Raw genomic sequence first — 16,965 nt, forward strand, 5'->3', positions numbered from 1 at the left:
AAAGTAGGCTTGCAAACATTATTAATCTTGCTGCACAACACTTTTTGTAGAAGCTGGACTGTTGTATTAATTTATTACTTACACTTTTGTGGGTGCTTTACTTTAAAGTGTAGAATACCAAATAAAAACAAACGAGTTCAGAGAAGCTGGAGAGTTTTATTATACTACCAGATCGGTTTGATTGCCTGTATTATTTACTTTTGAGCTTTAACGTAAGTTGAAAAGCCTAATTAAAAAATTCTGTTAACCAGATTCTTTCAACTTAAGTTCTGACATGACAATCCATTTCTTTGGTTTAAGTCATCTAAAAAGTTAAAAAAATAGGTTGACAGTACCGATAGCAGCACAAAAGCAAAAAATCAAGCAAGGTCTTTTCCCAAGAGCCTGACATTATGAGGCCCAACAGAACAGTCCTCCAGGCAGACAAAAATTCATAGGCAGAAGGTGCAAATGAGGCACATTTCCTGAGGACTAGTAGCCTTTCAGCAGAATGGAAAGGATCTGGTTGATGAAGAGAAGAGAGCATGAAGGAATTGATGGCTATTATGAAGAAGTGGGCACAGAAGTTACCTTGAGACAAGCTAAGACTTTACCTGGAGTATATCCACTACTATGCTTTTACCCTCCTTTTAACTGAGTAGGTATCCAACAGCATTTGGAAGGAACACAAAAGCAATCCACTACCTTATGTCCCCTTCTCCTCCAGATATGTTGGCCTGCTACTATCTTGGATGAGCCCAGCATACACAAATAGCAGTGCTTGTACTACTTGATTCCACCCGGAGTTCAAAGCAAGCTCTCCATCAGCTCCTGCTTTCCTCCTTTCCCCTCCCATTCCCACAGTGGATAAAGAAAGCAAAACAGCTACTGCACAGAAACAAGCAAATGGAAAAGGCCCTCTTGAGTTCAAATGCAAAGTCAATGCCTACCTGATTTTGGAATTACAGGTCATTTCATTCTCAGGGTAGTGAATATCCACCGCATCTTGAATGACTGTACCATACTCATAGACTTTAATCTTCTTTGTCACCCCAGCGATGGCAAAGTAGTCACAGTCTCGGTCGAACTCAATACTGAGGAACAAAAGCACAGGTTGAGAACTGTGTAACACAACACACACACTTACCAGCAGGGTATTATACCACCCAAACATCTTAGTGCGGTAGAGCTGAGAATCACTATCTGCAGTTAGCAAATACCCTGTTCGGAACACCTTGGTGAGGTCTGGCACACACATCAACAGCACGGAATTCTTGCTCTTGGGCACCATTTTTAATCCCCTCCAAATATACCCACAACTTCATTTATTGAAACAAGACTTTCTGTGATAGCACAATCTCCCTCCCTCAGCCAGGATCTTTGTTCAGATGCTCTAGAGGTTTTGCAGTTCAGCTACACCATCTAACACAGTGTGGCACCCAAAAGTCAAAGCTGACAACTCACCCTGAAAATGTGCTTAACATTCAGCTGTATGCTCGCCAACCAACATGCTACAGGATGGCTACCCATGGATTTCTCTTGGTTGCACTGCTTCATCTCTTAGCTCCTATATTTAGCAGCTCAGTGAACTTTAAAGTGTTAACACAGAGCAAATGAGTCTCTGTGGAAAAAAAACCTTCTAAATTCCCTGAGTAACAGAGGGTCAAAACATATATCATCAGTAATGTAAAAAACATGCTTGCTATGACTTCCACTCAGAGTTGCTCGTGGAAACAGAGGCAGCTTCTTTCTTGAACTGCAGGGCAAGTTTGTAATAGATATCAATGAAGTTGGAAGTAAAAGCAGTCACCTCATAACAAAGTTAAGCTGAAAATGAGAAAAGCCCGAGGTTGTACATGAAATACATCTGAGAGAAAGGCAGGCAGCCGGTTATAAACTGCTAACGTCACTGCTACCTTCGCAGCTTAGAAGGGCTTGAGAGAAATCTATTAGACATCTAGCAGTCGGGGAAGTAAAGCTGCTTCCTAGGAGCTGGTCACTGGAGGCAGGGAAGGGTGGATGTGCCTACCTCCCACCTCCCTTCAGGAGCATCAGCCTCAGTGAGACAACAGTTTGCTACTCTTCCCAGTGAGGGTTTGGGGGTAGCATTTCCCCTTAGTGACCAGGTTTCTGTGATCAGCAATCAGTTATTCTCAGTCTCTTGACTAAGCAATCAATCTATTACTTTGAGAGGTCTCTTTCAGGGTTCTTCCACTCAGTAATTCATTTCAATCTCTACCGTCCCCATCACATTATTTCCAAGAAGCCAGGGTGTTTGTGAACCAGGCAGCAAGCTCTGAATGGCAGAAGAGATGACTGAGTTTACACTGATTTCACACTCATACAGCTTGAAAAATCCTGAAGGCAGAGGTATTTAAGGTACCTTTTTACAATTAGGAAGCATTAAGCTAATTACAAGAAAAGAGAGGGCTCCTTGGGCTGCTCCCACAGCAGCTACAAGCTAGAGTTTTCTACCCCTCTACATAACTGAGAAGTCAAAGGCACTGCAATGCTTTCAAGGGAAGATAAATTTAAATGGCAACAGAGCTTTCAAGTCCTTTTAAAGGAGATATCATCAAGTTATTTTTAACCTATGGAGAGAAAGGATTGTTGATATGCAGTCTGATGGTATAAAATAATTCAATGAAACAGTCTGCAACTTGGCCTTTTAACTCAGGCAGCTAAACTTCTCCAATGCAGTGGCAGGAGACAGTCCCACTCACAATTGCTTGCTTGCTAGAGGAGAAATGAGCTAGTCAGGTCAAGCCTACAAAATCACAAGATGCCAAAAGGAAAAAAAAAAAAAAAGAACATGCTTACAGCTGGGGAATCAAGCAAGCATGCATCTATTAAAATAAAACGGGAGAGGGAAAGAAGTCACCTAGGCAGCCAGACTGCTCTCCCCCTACCCCAGATCTACCCTAGTCTAATCATTTTTTATACAAACAGGACAAAAGCACCACGCAGGCCTGTCTTGTCAGCTCACCCCATTCTACAGAAGAATTTTACAATCGAAAGCCTCTAACAATAGAACGGATTTACTTGTACCACAATCTTAATTGAACTGCTGTCTCGGCTCCTGCTTGCTGCCCTGTGGATTCAGGTAAAGTGCAACTAAACTGATGGCAGCGATTCATCCTCTTGGATTCAATTTATATCCTTAGCCTTCTCCTGAAGAAAAAAATTAATGTTTTACAATGTCTGGTAAAAAGCCAAGTTATTAGAACAGAGCAGAACCTCTCTCACCTGGGGTGGGTTTGCTTCTCTAGCATTAATTCCTTTATTTCTATTTTTTTTTTTTTGGAAGAGGCATACTGTAGACATAAAACCCCTGAGTATTTCATTATGTCTACAAAAGTTAACACATCATTAGAAGAATTAATAAAAAATACTAACCAATGAAATTGATTATCAGACCTGTGACCTTCAAACAGCATCGAAGAGGCTGCAGGGAGAAAATGGATGCAGAAATAAACCACCACCTGTACAGATGTTTGTTGGCTGCCAGACAAGCAGGCAAACCCAGCACAGGATGCCTGACACCACCTTGCACCTTGGCCTCCGTCAGCTACGTGCAGTCCTGGTGCAACAAGCGTTCTCATTATCTGCCATTTGGGCTTTTAGTAAGCAACTTGGGAAGAAAAATATGAACAAACAGAGTAGCTAATCAAGTGGATTATTTACTATATAAAACTATTTCTAATATTTGCAGATCTCTGCTTCCCCCTGGACTAATCAGGATTAGGACAAACAGCCCACTTGCATAGCAACAGTTATTTTGATGCTTTTTCCTACAAATCTTCTAAATATGTTTAGTATTAAGCAAGGCTTATTTGCATTTAACTAGCTCAATGGTATTCCTGTCACTTACTGCTTGAAGTCTTTGTGTCAGTGTAAGCACTTGCTTATACACAAGCTTATCCATATGAAAATTTGCAAGCAAATTTAGTTTTGTCAAAAGCCACAACAGGGCCAGCTCTGAAGAACAGCAACAACATTCTGGTTCACAGGTGATACATTTCTACAGTTAAAGTGAATTAGTCATTAGCACATTAACATGCAATAGAGTAATAGGAAATACTTTATCCTTTTTGTCAAAAAAGGCCATTGAGTCAAGAGATAAACCAGTTAGACAACAGCATCCACTTCACATGTGGCAAGAGGCACAGTGCCACCGGCGAGTCAAAGCAACATGTAAAATGTGTGCGCTATGGCTATTAGCATCCTGCTAAAATAAGAGCAATGTGTTTTGGTAACACTATTTTAATTAGACTTAACATAGGACTGACAATGAATGTTTTCACCATTTCAGAGGGCAGATGGAGCACCAACTGTTTGTGCGTGCTACAAACCTACCTCAGTGCTAGCATGAAGCAGCCTCCTCTAGAGACAGGAGACCAGTTCAGACATTGTTTTTCATTTGTTTAAGGAAGCACTGGTAGTAAATCATATTTTAGATCATTTGAATATCCAGTTAAGTACCTTTTTGGACTAGCAGTGGTCCTTGCCCCTCAAAGATGTAAATGTCAGAAGCAACTAACAATTGCACCTTTTTTTTTTAAAAAAAAAAACACCTACTTTTAAACCCCATATTTCTGACCAACAAAGATTAGCTGAATTTTTATAGGAATCTTTTGGGGACACAAGCCTGGATATTTGAAAGAGATATGTGCAACATAATTTACTTATAAAAATCAAATTGAAAGGAATTGATTGTTTTGTTTTAGGGAAAAAAGAAGAGAGACATCTCCCACTCCCAAGTCACTGTTTTTGTTTTCTTAAGTAGTTAGTGACCAGCATCCTACACATTCTCAAGGGTTCTGGTTCCTTTGCTGCTTATCTTCATTCTCAAGTCTGTGAGATAACAAATAGTTTTATTTTAATGCTAAAACCTATGACCTTGGAGAGCACTTGTAGCTAACAGATGGAATTATGAAATAAATGGCTTCTGAAATGTGTCTGAAGGCTTGGCGTGGTGTTGAGGGTAGACCAGTGGGGAAAGAGTAAAGAACAAGTATTTGCCAGTTCTGCCATTGTATAAAGCCTTCCTACATTTGCATCCTGATGGCTCTCCACATCCCAGGAGGATGCACTGGAGTTAGAGAATGCATACAGATGGGCAACTAAATTGATTAAAAGAATGGAGCAGCTGCCTTACCATAACAGTTATGAACAAGGCGACAGCAGAGACTAGTGTTCAACAAGTCACTCCACTAGAGCTAGGAAGCATTCACCAGAACATTAATTTGGGACAGATGAGGGTTTCCCTCCATCCCAGCTACCCTTTAAAAGCCACATGCACATTCCAGGTACCTACTCCTGCAAGACATGACGATGCCAAAGTGAACGTGACAACAGTAATCCGTGAACAACTGGTCCATACCAAATATTAACAGAAATAAATACAGATATACCCTTTAGAATCCGCGACATAGCGACTGTAGATGCTGGGAGGCCGCAAAAAGACAACACTGCAGGCGGTGACCAGGTTGACATGCTCTGTAGTCTTCCACAGGGACAGCATGGGTCAAGATGCCCTCCAAACCCACCCCTGGGGCAGCTCACACCGTACTCAAAATCATGGTTTGAAACTCCCCAGGTGTCAGACTGGAGGGGCACCTAACCCAGCAAGCCTCCGTGAGAAGCAGGTACGTGCTATATCCAACTCCTCCAAATCAGGAGGGGAGTTTCCATCTAACTGCATTAGCCTTTAACTGCATCACTAGTTACAATTAAAGGTCTGCAGCAAAGTGCACCTCTTCCTTTTCCATACGTACACTCTACAATTGCTACTGTAATCATAAATGCCTCAGCCCTGACTTGGTAACGAGATCTGTGACTGTAGGAGTTGCCATTTCCACAAATTAGATGACTCAGTTCCTCTCAAGGGACTATATATACACATTTTTTTCCTTCCTGAATATACCAAGCCTTCAATTCTACTTCTACCTAATATGGTGCTTTTTTATTTCTGTATCTCTAACCCCAACTCCTATCTTGCTGTGGCCCCATATTTAATTGCAACATAAATAAATTTTTCTTAGTTTGGGGGGACTTAATTGGTGAGAGGAAGGAGAGATGACAACAACAGCTTTTGCTCTTCACTTACACTTCCTTGAAGTCTTTCTCACGCTGTGCTTTCACTCCCTGGCCTCTGAGTGATACCCTGTCATTTCCAACAATTACAAGTCCCACACCTTACAGCCTGGTTGCCTATTTCCAAACCCTTTTTGAGGCACTGAAGTCAAAGATTAGAAATTTAGGTTACAATTCAACACCATGACAACTAGTGCAGATTGTTCAGCATCTGGGACCAATACAGAAATTGGTATTAATATCACACACCTGAGAGACTGTTTTTACAGCAGACTGATATTTTAAGGCTAAGTAATTAGTGTCACTAAGCATGCACTAGCATACTAATTTGTAGTTTTTAAAAAACAAAGCTATACTCAGGAATAGGAAGCTGCTATTATAGTCCTCAGATTTTGTGCTCCATCAGCTCAAAGTCTAAATCTTGTCACATAAAAATAAAGGCTACTGAGACAAGGTGTATCAAGTTTCATTATCAAAAGACTGTTTTGCTAAAGCTGTGAGTAGCTGAAAAAAAATGTTGTGTTTTTTTTTTAATAAAGCAACAGTTGCATTAGTTACTTTTACTCCAGACACCACCTAAATAAGGTCACTGCTGCTATTTCCATCCTTAACCCATACCACAGGGACAAGGACAGACCAGCACTGGTTGAACATATTCCCCAATTCAGATCCCTGTGCTACAAAATGTTTTCCAAAAATATAAACTGAGCAAGCACACCATGATCCCAGACAGGTTACTGCAGTTTCCACTCAGGAAGGACTGCTTAAAGAAAAACTCTTGAATTCTCTAGACTGCTATACAGATAGGTAAATGTATAAATGAGACTCCCCTTAAATGCATTCTATTGGAGAGCAAAGTCCTTCATCTCCAAGATTCACATTAGTTTGTGTTAAGACATTACTGCCAGATTACCAGAAAACTGCCAGATTTGTCCTTTAATCAAGGTAAAGTTGTCTTGGCTACTATAATTACAGCCTCTCAACAGCTCAGATTCAAATCTAATGGAAGTGTAATGATAACTGTGGGACAGAAGACCCCAAGCCATTTCAGTTTGATCCCAAACAACTCCAAGGAATGGGATATTTCAGCTCCAGGTTTAGCAGTACCAGCTGCTGCTGAATGCAGCCCAAGCACCCGTCCCTGCCACAGCACCTCCTCCAGGCTTCAAACATCTGCTAGGAATACACTCTCCCTAAGCAAGCTTCTATTTGTAGCATAAAAATAACACTAGCAAGTCAGCTCCGTGTCGATGATCTTGCCCCCCAGCACACTCAGCTGGGAAACAGACAGGAAAGGGTATTACAACAGTTCATTGAAGCCTGCACCACAGAGAAGGATGGTCCTCAGCTCCAGGCTCCTTTGGGAAGATATTACCGCACGCGTCATGCTGCAGTCACACTTTCAGCATCTTTCTTGCAGCCACAGTAGCCTGGAGTTTTATTTTGCTCTCTTTGAAGAAAGGTATAGAAAGGTACCATGTTGACAAAGTAATGTCATTAGACCTAGTTCCAGGCCTGCTTCATGCTTACAAAAGTCCTTTTAAGGGTAATGAAATGCCATCAGTTCTAAAAAAGACTACTTAGCAATACTCCCATTCCATAAAGAGCTTGTTTAAAGGAGAATATTAAATCTGAATTGAGGAGGTTTGTTGGACTTAGATCCATCTCACAGCTCTGAAATCAAAACCACCAGAGCTACTTTCATGTTTTGTCATCACTAGATAAAACAGTCATTCCTTTTTTAAACCCAATGAGACACTCTACTATGCTATGAGATTAATTGTGCTTCCTGGGATAGCTCAGCTTTCAGAATCAGGATCCCCTCTATTTCAGGGGGGAGCAAGGGGAAGTGACCCTGAACCAAGCCACCTCCAAGTACAACCCCAAACCTCCTGGGAAGCCACAGCACACTTCCAGCCTTGTCTGTAAGACTACAGAGCTAGAGACATACTGTTCTACTGCATAAGGGGTTTTTTCATACATGTATTCAGGGGAACCTGGCGTAACTAGCACTAATGATGAGAAAGCCTATAGGGAACTACTGAATTTTGCAAGCAACTGAACCTAAAGCGTATTGATAAAAAGCCACTTTACTGCTAGGCGATGCTCTTCTGCATGCTGAAGAGAAGATGACGACAATCCCAGGGTTTATATGCCAGATACACAGATGTACAATGAGCCAAAGCCACTGCAAACAACTACTATGCAAGTTAATGAGGATTAGATTCCGTTTTTCCATAAACACCATTTTAAATAAGCTAGAGTAGGGAAACGTTAACTAAAAGTGCCAACAGTTAAATACAGAATATTTCTTACGGCACTATTTAAAATCCAAGCCAAATTATCAGTCTGCCTGCTGCAGTATTTTGAGTAACCCATCTAATATTTCAAAGCCAGGATCTGCCATTTCGCCCAGCTGGGCTGATACACGGTAGGTTACGAACACCTCTGACAGTAGCAGGAACACAGCCTCAACATTAGAAAATACTAAAGTGGAAGAGACTTTAAGTCTCTAAACATACTCATCTGCTTTCTTTCTGCATTCAAGCTTGGGAAATGTTTCCAGAAAGGAAGGTGGCAGCCTCTGCCTAAGCTGTAAAAGGAACAGGTTTGAGGGGAAAAAACCCACCCCTGCTCCACAAGTTGCAAGGTTGTATGTGCAGCAGTACTGTCATATCAGGACTATGCCATTAAGTAAGAAGGAACTCAATCAGTTGTGATAGATGCTGAAGTACCTTCTAAATATAAGGCCATTCAAAGTTCGCAAGCTTGCTTTCAAGCCACCACATTTATTACTACAACAAGAATCTTGTTTCTCTAAAACTGAGCATGGCAGCTGCTGACAGAGCTGAAGAGGCAAGGGAACAGATATCTGAAAGAGTTTAGCACAGGGGACATCCACCAGTGCTGGGAGACTGTGAACAATGCAGTCCCTCCAATTCATGATTGCTGCATGATTTAGCTGCACCAGTGAAGACGTTTCTGCCTCCAGCTGACCACATTGCCAGAGGTCCCACTCCTCAGAACAAATCACTGCCCAGCCCGGTGCCCCAGAACACAGCCTGCTATATGATTAATCCCGGCCTCCCAGTTCACCTGACACCACCAGCAGCTCTTCTGCCAAACACCCCACAGCAGAGAATCAGGAGGGACAGCTGGAGACAATAACCTCTTTAGACCCCTCAGCTAAATCCAACAGCAACTGTGAGTCAGGACACCAGCCTCCATAAATATTGCATCCATATGCCACTGACGAGCCATTTTGAAGAGCCAAAGAATAGGCTGGGACAATTAACTCTCATGGTCCTGCTGCCTGGTATTGACAGAACAAGGTTAAAACACCATTTGAAGCGTTTTTTCATCCAACTGCCAAATCTGTTGCAGGAGATTGTTTTGAACCTTTTTTTGGTCAGTATTTTGTATGCTATCCTTAAACTATTCTTCAGAAAAATAAGAGGTACTTATAAATACCCTTAATTTCACAGTCTCGTACAGAAAAACTGATCTGACTTCCACATTCATTTGCACAAAAACAGACACACACAAGCGTCACTTTGTAACTTCCTCTACAAAACATCTATGCGGTATATAAATCCCAAATCTGTCTTAAGAGTATTTATTAATACAGATGATAATAATCATTAACTCAACCCCTTTTTCAGACTGAGCTGCTTGTAAGGTGATTTTTTTCTCAGAACTGTGTTTAAGCCCACATCATACATCTTTGCATGCCTTAACACACCACCTCAATATTTTTTTTTTTCAGCTGCCTACATTTAATAGACTAACTCCTTCAGTTAGCAAGGAAGGAACAAACAAAAAATCCAAAGGAATACTAATGCTTTTCAGATAATCACCTCCTAGCAAATTCAGACACTTCCAACAAATACGGCTAAAGAATATGGCTTTAATAAGCTACAGAAAATCATATCCTATTAATAACAGGCTTGTTTCTTCAAAGCAGGCACATAAGAATTCACTGTATCAACACTCAATATTGAAAGCAAGCTATAAAATTGGGGGGTAAATTAAGGGAAATTTGCCTTTTACCAACATTGTCACCATGGAAGTTCTGCATATAAGATTCTGTGAAACCACACCTTTCGTGGCTTCCAACTCATGAGGCCAAGATATAGCACTACTACCTGATGATAACCGTTATTACATGAACATCAGGAGGAACAGAAGGGCAGCTGCCTGCAGCCTCACAGAAAAGATTTCTGTCCTGATCAACAAGGGGTGGATGCAATGATGCAATGCAACTTGGACATGGTACCATCCTCCTACCCTGAAAATAGATCTCTCAGAGGACATTCCTGATGCTACAGCATCCATTTTAAGTTCCTGCACTTTCACAAATCTTCTCTTCAAAAAAAGCCCAGTCTTATTCTAATAAATACAATGTTTTTACATTAACCCCCATTTGTGAGTGAGGGATCCCAAAGTTCATAGGAAGTGAATTTCACTTTGCACTATGTGGCAAAGCCACATGAGGACATTGCCTCTCCTTAAAACCTAAGGCCAGAGGAAGATGCTAGGCAGACAGTCAGGGACAGAACCTGACATTTCTATCAAGCTAACCATTTATCTTTATCACAAGAGTATAACCCCCAAGACTTGGATGGCTCTGGTCCAAAATCCTGCTCAGAGCAGAGGCAGCTCTTTGGTCAGACCAGTTTGCTTAGGGCTTTCTCCAGCCAGTTCTTGAATACCTCTGAGGATGAAGCCTGCACATCATCTTTGGGAAGCCTACTTCAATGCCAGACCAGCCAATGCTGAAGCCAGTGACCACAACACAACATTTGCCAAGAAATGGCAACTACTTATATAAACTGCACAAAGTTTCTTCAAGATATAAACCAAAAAAACCACCCAAAAAAACTTTGAGCAATCACTGTTTAATACATTTGTTTAAAAAGAGACTTCCCGAATTCATCAAAAGGCTCTTCAATATTTTAACATACCATTTATAAAAATTCACAAAGTTTAAATCAAACTAACAAAACGTCACCTAATTATCTGCAGATGGAGACAAGTTTAAAGCACTAAGAGAGCTTAATGGGAAAAAGATCTTCCTACTACCAAATAGTCTGAAATTACTAGGAAAAAAAGTGAGGTCCCAGTGGTGGTTGTGCAACTTCATTAACTTCCCAATTTCAAATTATTTAAGTTTAACTCCTAAAAGTGAAAGCTTAAGTTCATGGAAGAACAGACTCCTCTCTGCAGCATCACCACAGTCACCAGAAAGTTTACTTTTCAGGTCAGGACTGGAGATAGGAGCAGACATGCTCTTTTCTGCTTTCCGAGTCCCTTTTTGTACTAGCAGCCCATCCTGAGAACTCAAGAGGGCTACATGAGAATTGAGAGCATAACTCTGAATTCAGAGATCTTAACTGACGTCTGTATAAGCCTTCTGCTGGGCATGAGTCACATTTAGCTTCTGCTTGAGGGATCCAGACCACAATTATGTACTAGGAAATGTATCAGTTCTGCACTCCAGAGAAGGGAAAGGCTCTGTACTTAGCTCTAATCAAACAAACCTCCCTCTCGGCCCCAGACAACCTCTGGTCTATGGGCCAAAACCTCTGATGAAATAAGGTAAAAGAACCACAGGATAAGCACAAACTTCAGGTAGGTTCACAGCATTAGACTTCAAGTTTCCTCAGCCACTCTGTAGTTCAAGTCTCTTTATTCATGCATTTCTCTCCCTCCCAGCTGTGGAAACAGTCCAAACAAGACAGATCCATCCACAGTTTTGAGCTGCCACTTGTATTTAAGAGTCCATTTAAAAAATGATTTAACACAGTATAAGAAAAATTCAGCCCTCCTCATTTCTCATCTTCTCAAGTAGCAGTATCTACTGCACTCTGAAGCACAATCCTGTGAGGGATAAACCCACTTACATTTCTTTCATTTATCTTTACCACCAAGATAGAAGCATTGCTGGTCACAAACTCAGTAAAATGGTTCATCTAATCCTAGCCAGCCCAGGGTACTCAAAACAAGGAGGAAAAAGGAGCTTATTATGGTAGACACAGAACTAAAAGGCACTTTGTTAAAGTCTGGATCTGAGAATTTATATGGACAAGTAATTGTAGTCCAAAGTAAAATGGAAACAACAAACAAGAATGGTTCAATGAATACAGGGGGGGAAAAATACCCCTAATGGATGGGTTTTATTTTAAGCTCACCTTTGAAGAAAGGATTTCAGGTCATGTTAATGAAAGGGTCAACAAAAAAATTACAATTTTGAAACAGACTTAATTGTACTGTTTGAATGCTAAAAGAAACCTCTTAATCTCTTATTCATTACATAAAGGCAATGGAAAAAGCAAGCAATAAATTTTTAAAAAAAGAATAATGGACCCCAAACATAAGATCCAGTTTTTGAACACTGTCTCAAGATCAAACAGATGAGATTAGTAAGGTTTCAGCACCCAAAAAACCAAGCTGTTTCTTTCCCTCTGTGTAAATCACTATGCCTTTAGATAAATAGTTAGTCTTGGCCACACGAACCCCTTTGGATGTAATTTTAAGACCTTTCAAAGAAATGGCAAGCTAACCCAGAAGAATTTGAAGTTTGAGCAGATGACAAAACCCACACCATTTGCCCCCAAACATCAGGGCCTCTGGGAGAGATGTATTCATGCTTCCACCAGACCTGGGAACCACCCAGCAAGGAGAACCAGCTTTCCAATAACCAGGTTTCAGACAGACATCTTTCCATAGTCTGTTTCTTGGATTTTTCTGTTCTTTTTTTTTTTCCTTAAAATATGACAGACTGCCACATTATTCTCTGAAGGCCTCTGACAGTGCTAAAGCAATTTTCTACATAAATCATTGTAATGCTAACACTGCAGTTTACAGACTCATCTTTAAAAGAAAGCCTTTACTATTTACTGCCACAGCAAGAAGAGAGAAGAAAAGTTAAGCTCTGACGACTGCTCTGTCTGGGGGCTTAATAAATGGAAAAATTTATTCCTTGGCCCAGTTCTAACAAAACTTAATATACTTGTGAAAACCATGTAAATACTTTGTACTGAGGAGAACAGAGTGTATAGTAAAAAAATCATTTAGCATATCGAGGTACATGTACCAGCAAGCATGTTGGAAGTCCCCCTAATGTTAAAGCAAAACTGAGCTACCAGCAATTGCAAAGCTTTGAATGCGTTTTCACTTTACATCTTCCTTCATCTGTTTTTCTTGAAGCAAATGGGGGGGGCAGGGGGCGGAAAGCACTGATGGTTGTCAGTTTTGCTTGTACCATGCTTCTGAGCAAGGTAAGAAGGCTCTCCCTCACTGGGCTTATGATCACACTGCGTGCACCTTTCCAAATAAGACCATAACCCCGTACATGAAGATGCACAGCTCAAGTGTCAGCGCTGCACCCCCTGCCCACAGCCCTGCGCTGCCAGCACTGCAACAGACGGCTGCCACCACGCGGATGCTGCACGGCTGCCGCTGGGCTACCAGCCCAGCCAGGCTCAGCACCAGCCCCCTGGGCACGCTCCCTGCCAGGCTGGGGAAACCTGGAACCGCAGAGCGCAGCCCTGGCTTGTCCCCTCAGCCCAAAAGGCAACTCCAGCTTTCTTAATATTTCATCACGTTTTTTACAGTAACACAACATACATAGTATTGTTTATGCTCTTTTATTAGTCCTCAGAAGCCCAGACATTCATAAATATGCTTGTGGCAAGACACTCAGGAGAGTACTGTTGCTGCTCGGTTCCAGAGGTTTATCCAGCCTGTTTCTATACAGCCTTTAATTACATTTTTCATCCTGCTACCCTAAACTCTTTGCAAACATAAAGCTAATATATCTTTAAAACCTCTTTATTTAAGCTAGCTGATCTTTTGGAGTCCAGTGTGTTAACCTTGTATAGGCTTAAAAAGCAAAGCAAGCCAAACTTGTATTCTATCTATTTGTAACAGCAGTTTATTTTCTTAAAAAAAAAACCCCAAACAAACAACAAACCAAACTAAATTAAGTACAAGGAAGTTTAACTTCCAGTCAATTCTACTTTTATTCTTAATATAGTTAAAAATCTCTTTAAAAGACTTTTGAAAATATTTGAGGATTGCTTACTTATTGACCTTACGTTGGTTTTGTATTTAAAAGCATTTGTCACAACAGCTAAGCAGCAGGACTCACTTTTTACCATTTGATCAGTGTTTCCCACTGCATGCCCAGGAACACCTTTAAAAAGCAGTGCAGGGGTCCAAACAAACAATAGAGCTTCTCACAGCATTTAAAAGTGAAAGTGATAAGCTTTTCAAGCGCCCCAATAATTAACCTGGCTCATCCACGGGTACCTAAAACCTGCTCCTTTATTATCTTAAGCTGCCATGACCAAGACACACACCTCATTTAGCTTCACACTCTCCGAACTTTATTAAATAGTCTATTAATTTGGATGAAGAACAACAGCGAACACAGAAATGTGTTCGCCAACACATACCTACACGTAAACTCTTGCTTAACAAATTCAAACTTTAAAGGAACTGTTTGGATAGCCAGAAGCTAACAAGAGCTACTGCAGCAGCACATTCAGCAGCCCCGCTTCACCAAAGCACTTAAGGACATGCTCAGATGTGAACAGCCTTACTCAGCTCACACACTAAAACCCCCAAAAATTTCTTAAATGCCTCGATAAATAAAAAGCATGAGGAGGGGAAAACCTTGAGCTGGAAGCCAAGTTATTTTGCAGTTAAATGCATTTAACTACAGATTCTAGCACTAGCTTGGCAGGAGGCCCCACAGTATCTTCATTTTAACACCACACATACTTCACAAACATATTTCACCCAAGAATTATAATGCCTTCAAAATAGGAGCAAGATTTACTGCCCTTCCAGCATTTTCTAACCAAATACCACAAAAACGCTGCTTTTGCAGAATGTCAAGGAGAAGAAAGGGCAAAGGAGCCAAATCCAATCCACACTGAAGTTCGTAGCTGAGGAAGTTTGTCTACATTGCAGTGAGATTCCCATCTGCATTTCATTGCAGCTAGTGTGAACCCAATCAGTGCGGGTTAAATATACGTCAGATCAGCGATTACTGTGTTCTGGCCTCTGTGGCTAAGTCAGACATTGTACATTCCTGCTACATATTGCAGTAGTTAAGGAATCAATGCTTCTTTAAAGAAATATGTATTTCATGCTACTCATGCCTCCATTTCTTCACACAGTGCATCTTTCAAACATCCAAGCTGTTCTGTCACTGTTCAAATGGCCCCTTTGTAAGGCATCAGATCAAGATACAGGAAATCTGAGTTCATGTCATTGCAATGTTTTTCAAGACCTCAGGTATGGCCACTTTGGATCTCCTGAACCCCATGTATAAAAGTGATACTACTTCTCTTCCTCAAAAGGTTGCTGTAAACAAACACACTTAAATTTGTAAAGTGTGCCTGTAAGAAGCTAACTGGTCCTCAGTCTATGCCATGCAAAACAGATCTCCCAGTTCACATATTGCATCATTTTTTCCACCAAACCAGCTCCAAACAAGCTACCACAGACTAATTAAGTCCCCCCCAGGGTATGCTTCCACAGCTGCTGAAACCAGTTTAAGGTTAGGGCTGTTGTCAGGTCCCAGCCTCTCCCCATCCTTTGTGCTCACTTAAGGCTGATCCCTAAGGGAGCTGGTTCATGGAGTTAAACTAGAAGAAAGTAATTCTGTTGAAAGACAAGCCAATGGCATCTCACCAGTTAAGTGTTCAAACTGATCCACAGGAGGCTCAGATGAGCTTCAGCAGCAGTGCACAGGACGTGACCACCCCACACAGCAGGGTATACAGAGTTGTTGTTAGCAAGAACGGAGCTGTTGAGTTGGCGTTACCACAACCACCCCCTCCCTAGTGTTTAGCACTGTAAACAGAGCTTCCAGTACCCAAGAGTTCAAGCAGTCACAGTTAAAAACAACTTTTTTAGTATTTGCCATTACTACTGGCTCTACCGACAGCACTTAAAACCAACACTTAACACTACCTACACCAAGCAAGATGGATGTTTCTTAAAATGCTAGGACTGCATCACTTACAATGCAACTACACTGACACGAAGAGGGCTGAGCCTACAGCACAAAGCCTGTTGTATCACAACAGCTGCAGATACTGGCACCGCAAAGGTTCTGCACTCCATCTTGAGCAGCACCAACGGGAATAAGAGATACTACTGTGGTACTTGAGTGTCTTTGCAGATCGATGATAACCACACATGGGCAAAACTGGTTTTGGGAAGTGACTGCAAAGCGTTATGTACAGCCCATAACTTGTTTAATACAGGTTATTAACTCTGCCTCAACAGCCTATGTCAGCATGAGATGCACCGTCAGAGCTGCAGTATATCTTACCTGGATACTATGCTGGAACCATTGTAGAGGTCACTAGCGTAAGACAGCGTTGCCAGGGGTCGGACAGAGTTGTAGCGCGTGAACTTGGATAGACACTCCTGAAACTCATCCAGCTGGCTTGTGGTTCTGCTGTCATCTAGGGAGAGGCAGCAGTATGGGGGAGGACAGAAAGAGTGAGAAAAACTCAGCAGCAAACAAACCCCCCCCCCAAGATTCATGTTTTCACATGACACTACCACTGCTTGCTACCTGGGGAGAATTCTTGGTCAAAACCTGGTTCTCTCTCACCTCTAGCATTCCCCAAAGGTGGTATGATTTTTAGAGCACAAATTAAGTCTTTCCACTGCAATGCTGGGTGAGCCTACCGTGCTGAGAATCTGCCTAGAAATCACAAACACAACTTTCCTGATGAGCTCTGAATTTGAATAAAATAAATGAGCTTAAGGGCAATAGATTATTTACATAAAACCTTTAAGCATATCAAAATGCACTCAAACACATCTAGTTTTCTGTGGAGGTGAAAGTATATTCCTTTCCCT

General features: G+C 41.4%; 1 protein-coding gene across 2 annotated transcripts in view; it reads right to left on the reverse strand.

Moving 5' to 3' along the window:
• Nucleotides 1–16,965, reverse strand: part of COP1 (COP1 E3 ubiquitin ligase) — a 127,711-nt gene that overhangs the window by 73,149 nt on the left and 37,597 nt on the right. For both annotated transcript variants that reach the window (XM_055815075.1, XM_055815074.1), the window contains exons 11-12: nt 16,427–16,562; nt 930–1,073 (exon numbers count right to left, since the gene is read on the reverse strand). In XM_055815075.1, coding sequence (XP_055671050.1) covers nt 930–1,073; nt 16,427–16,562 — 280 coding nt within the window. The remainder of the gene's footprint in view (nt 1–929; nt 1,074–16,426; nt 16,563–16,965) is intronic.

Source organism: Falco peregrinus, chromosome 10 (assembly GCF_023634155.1).
Source record: "Falco peregrinus isolate bFalPer1 chromosome 10, bFalPer1.pri, whole genome shotgun sequence".
Classification (NCBI taxonomy): Eukaryota; Metazoa; Chordata; class Aves; order Falconiformes; family Falconidae; genus Falco; species Falco peregrinus.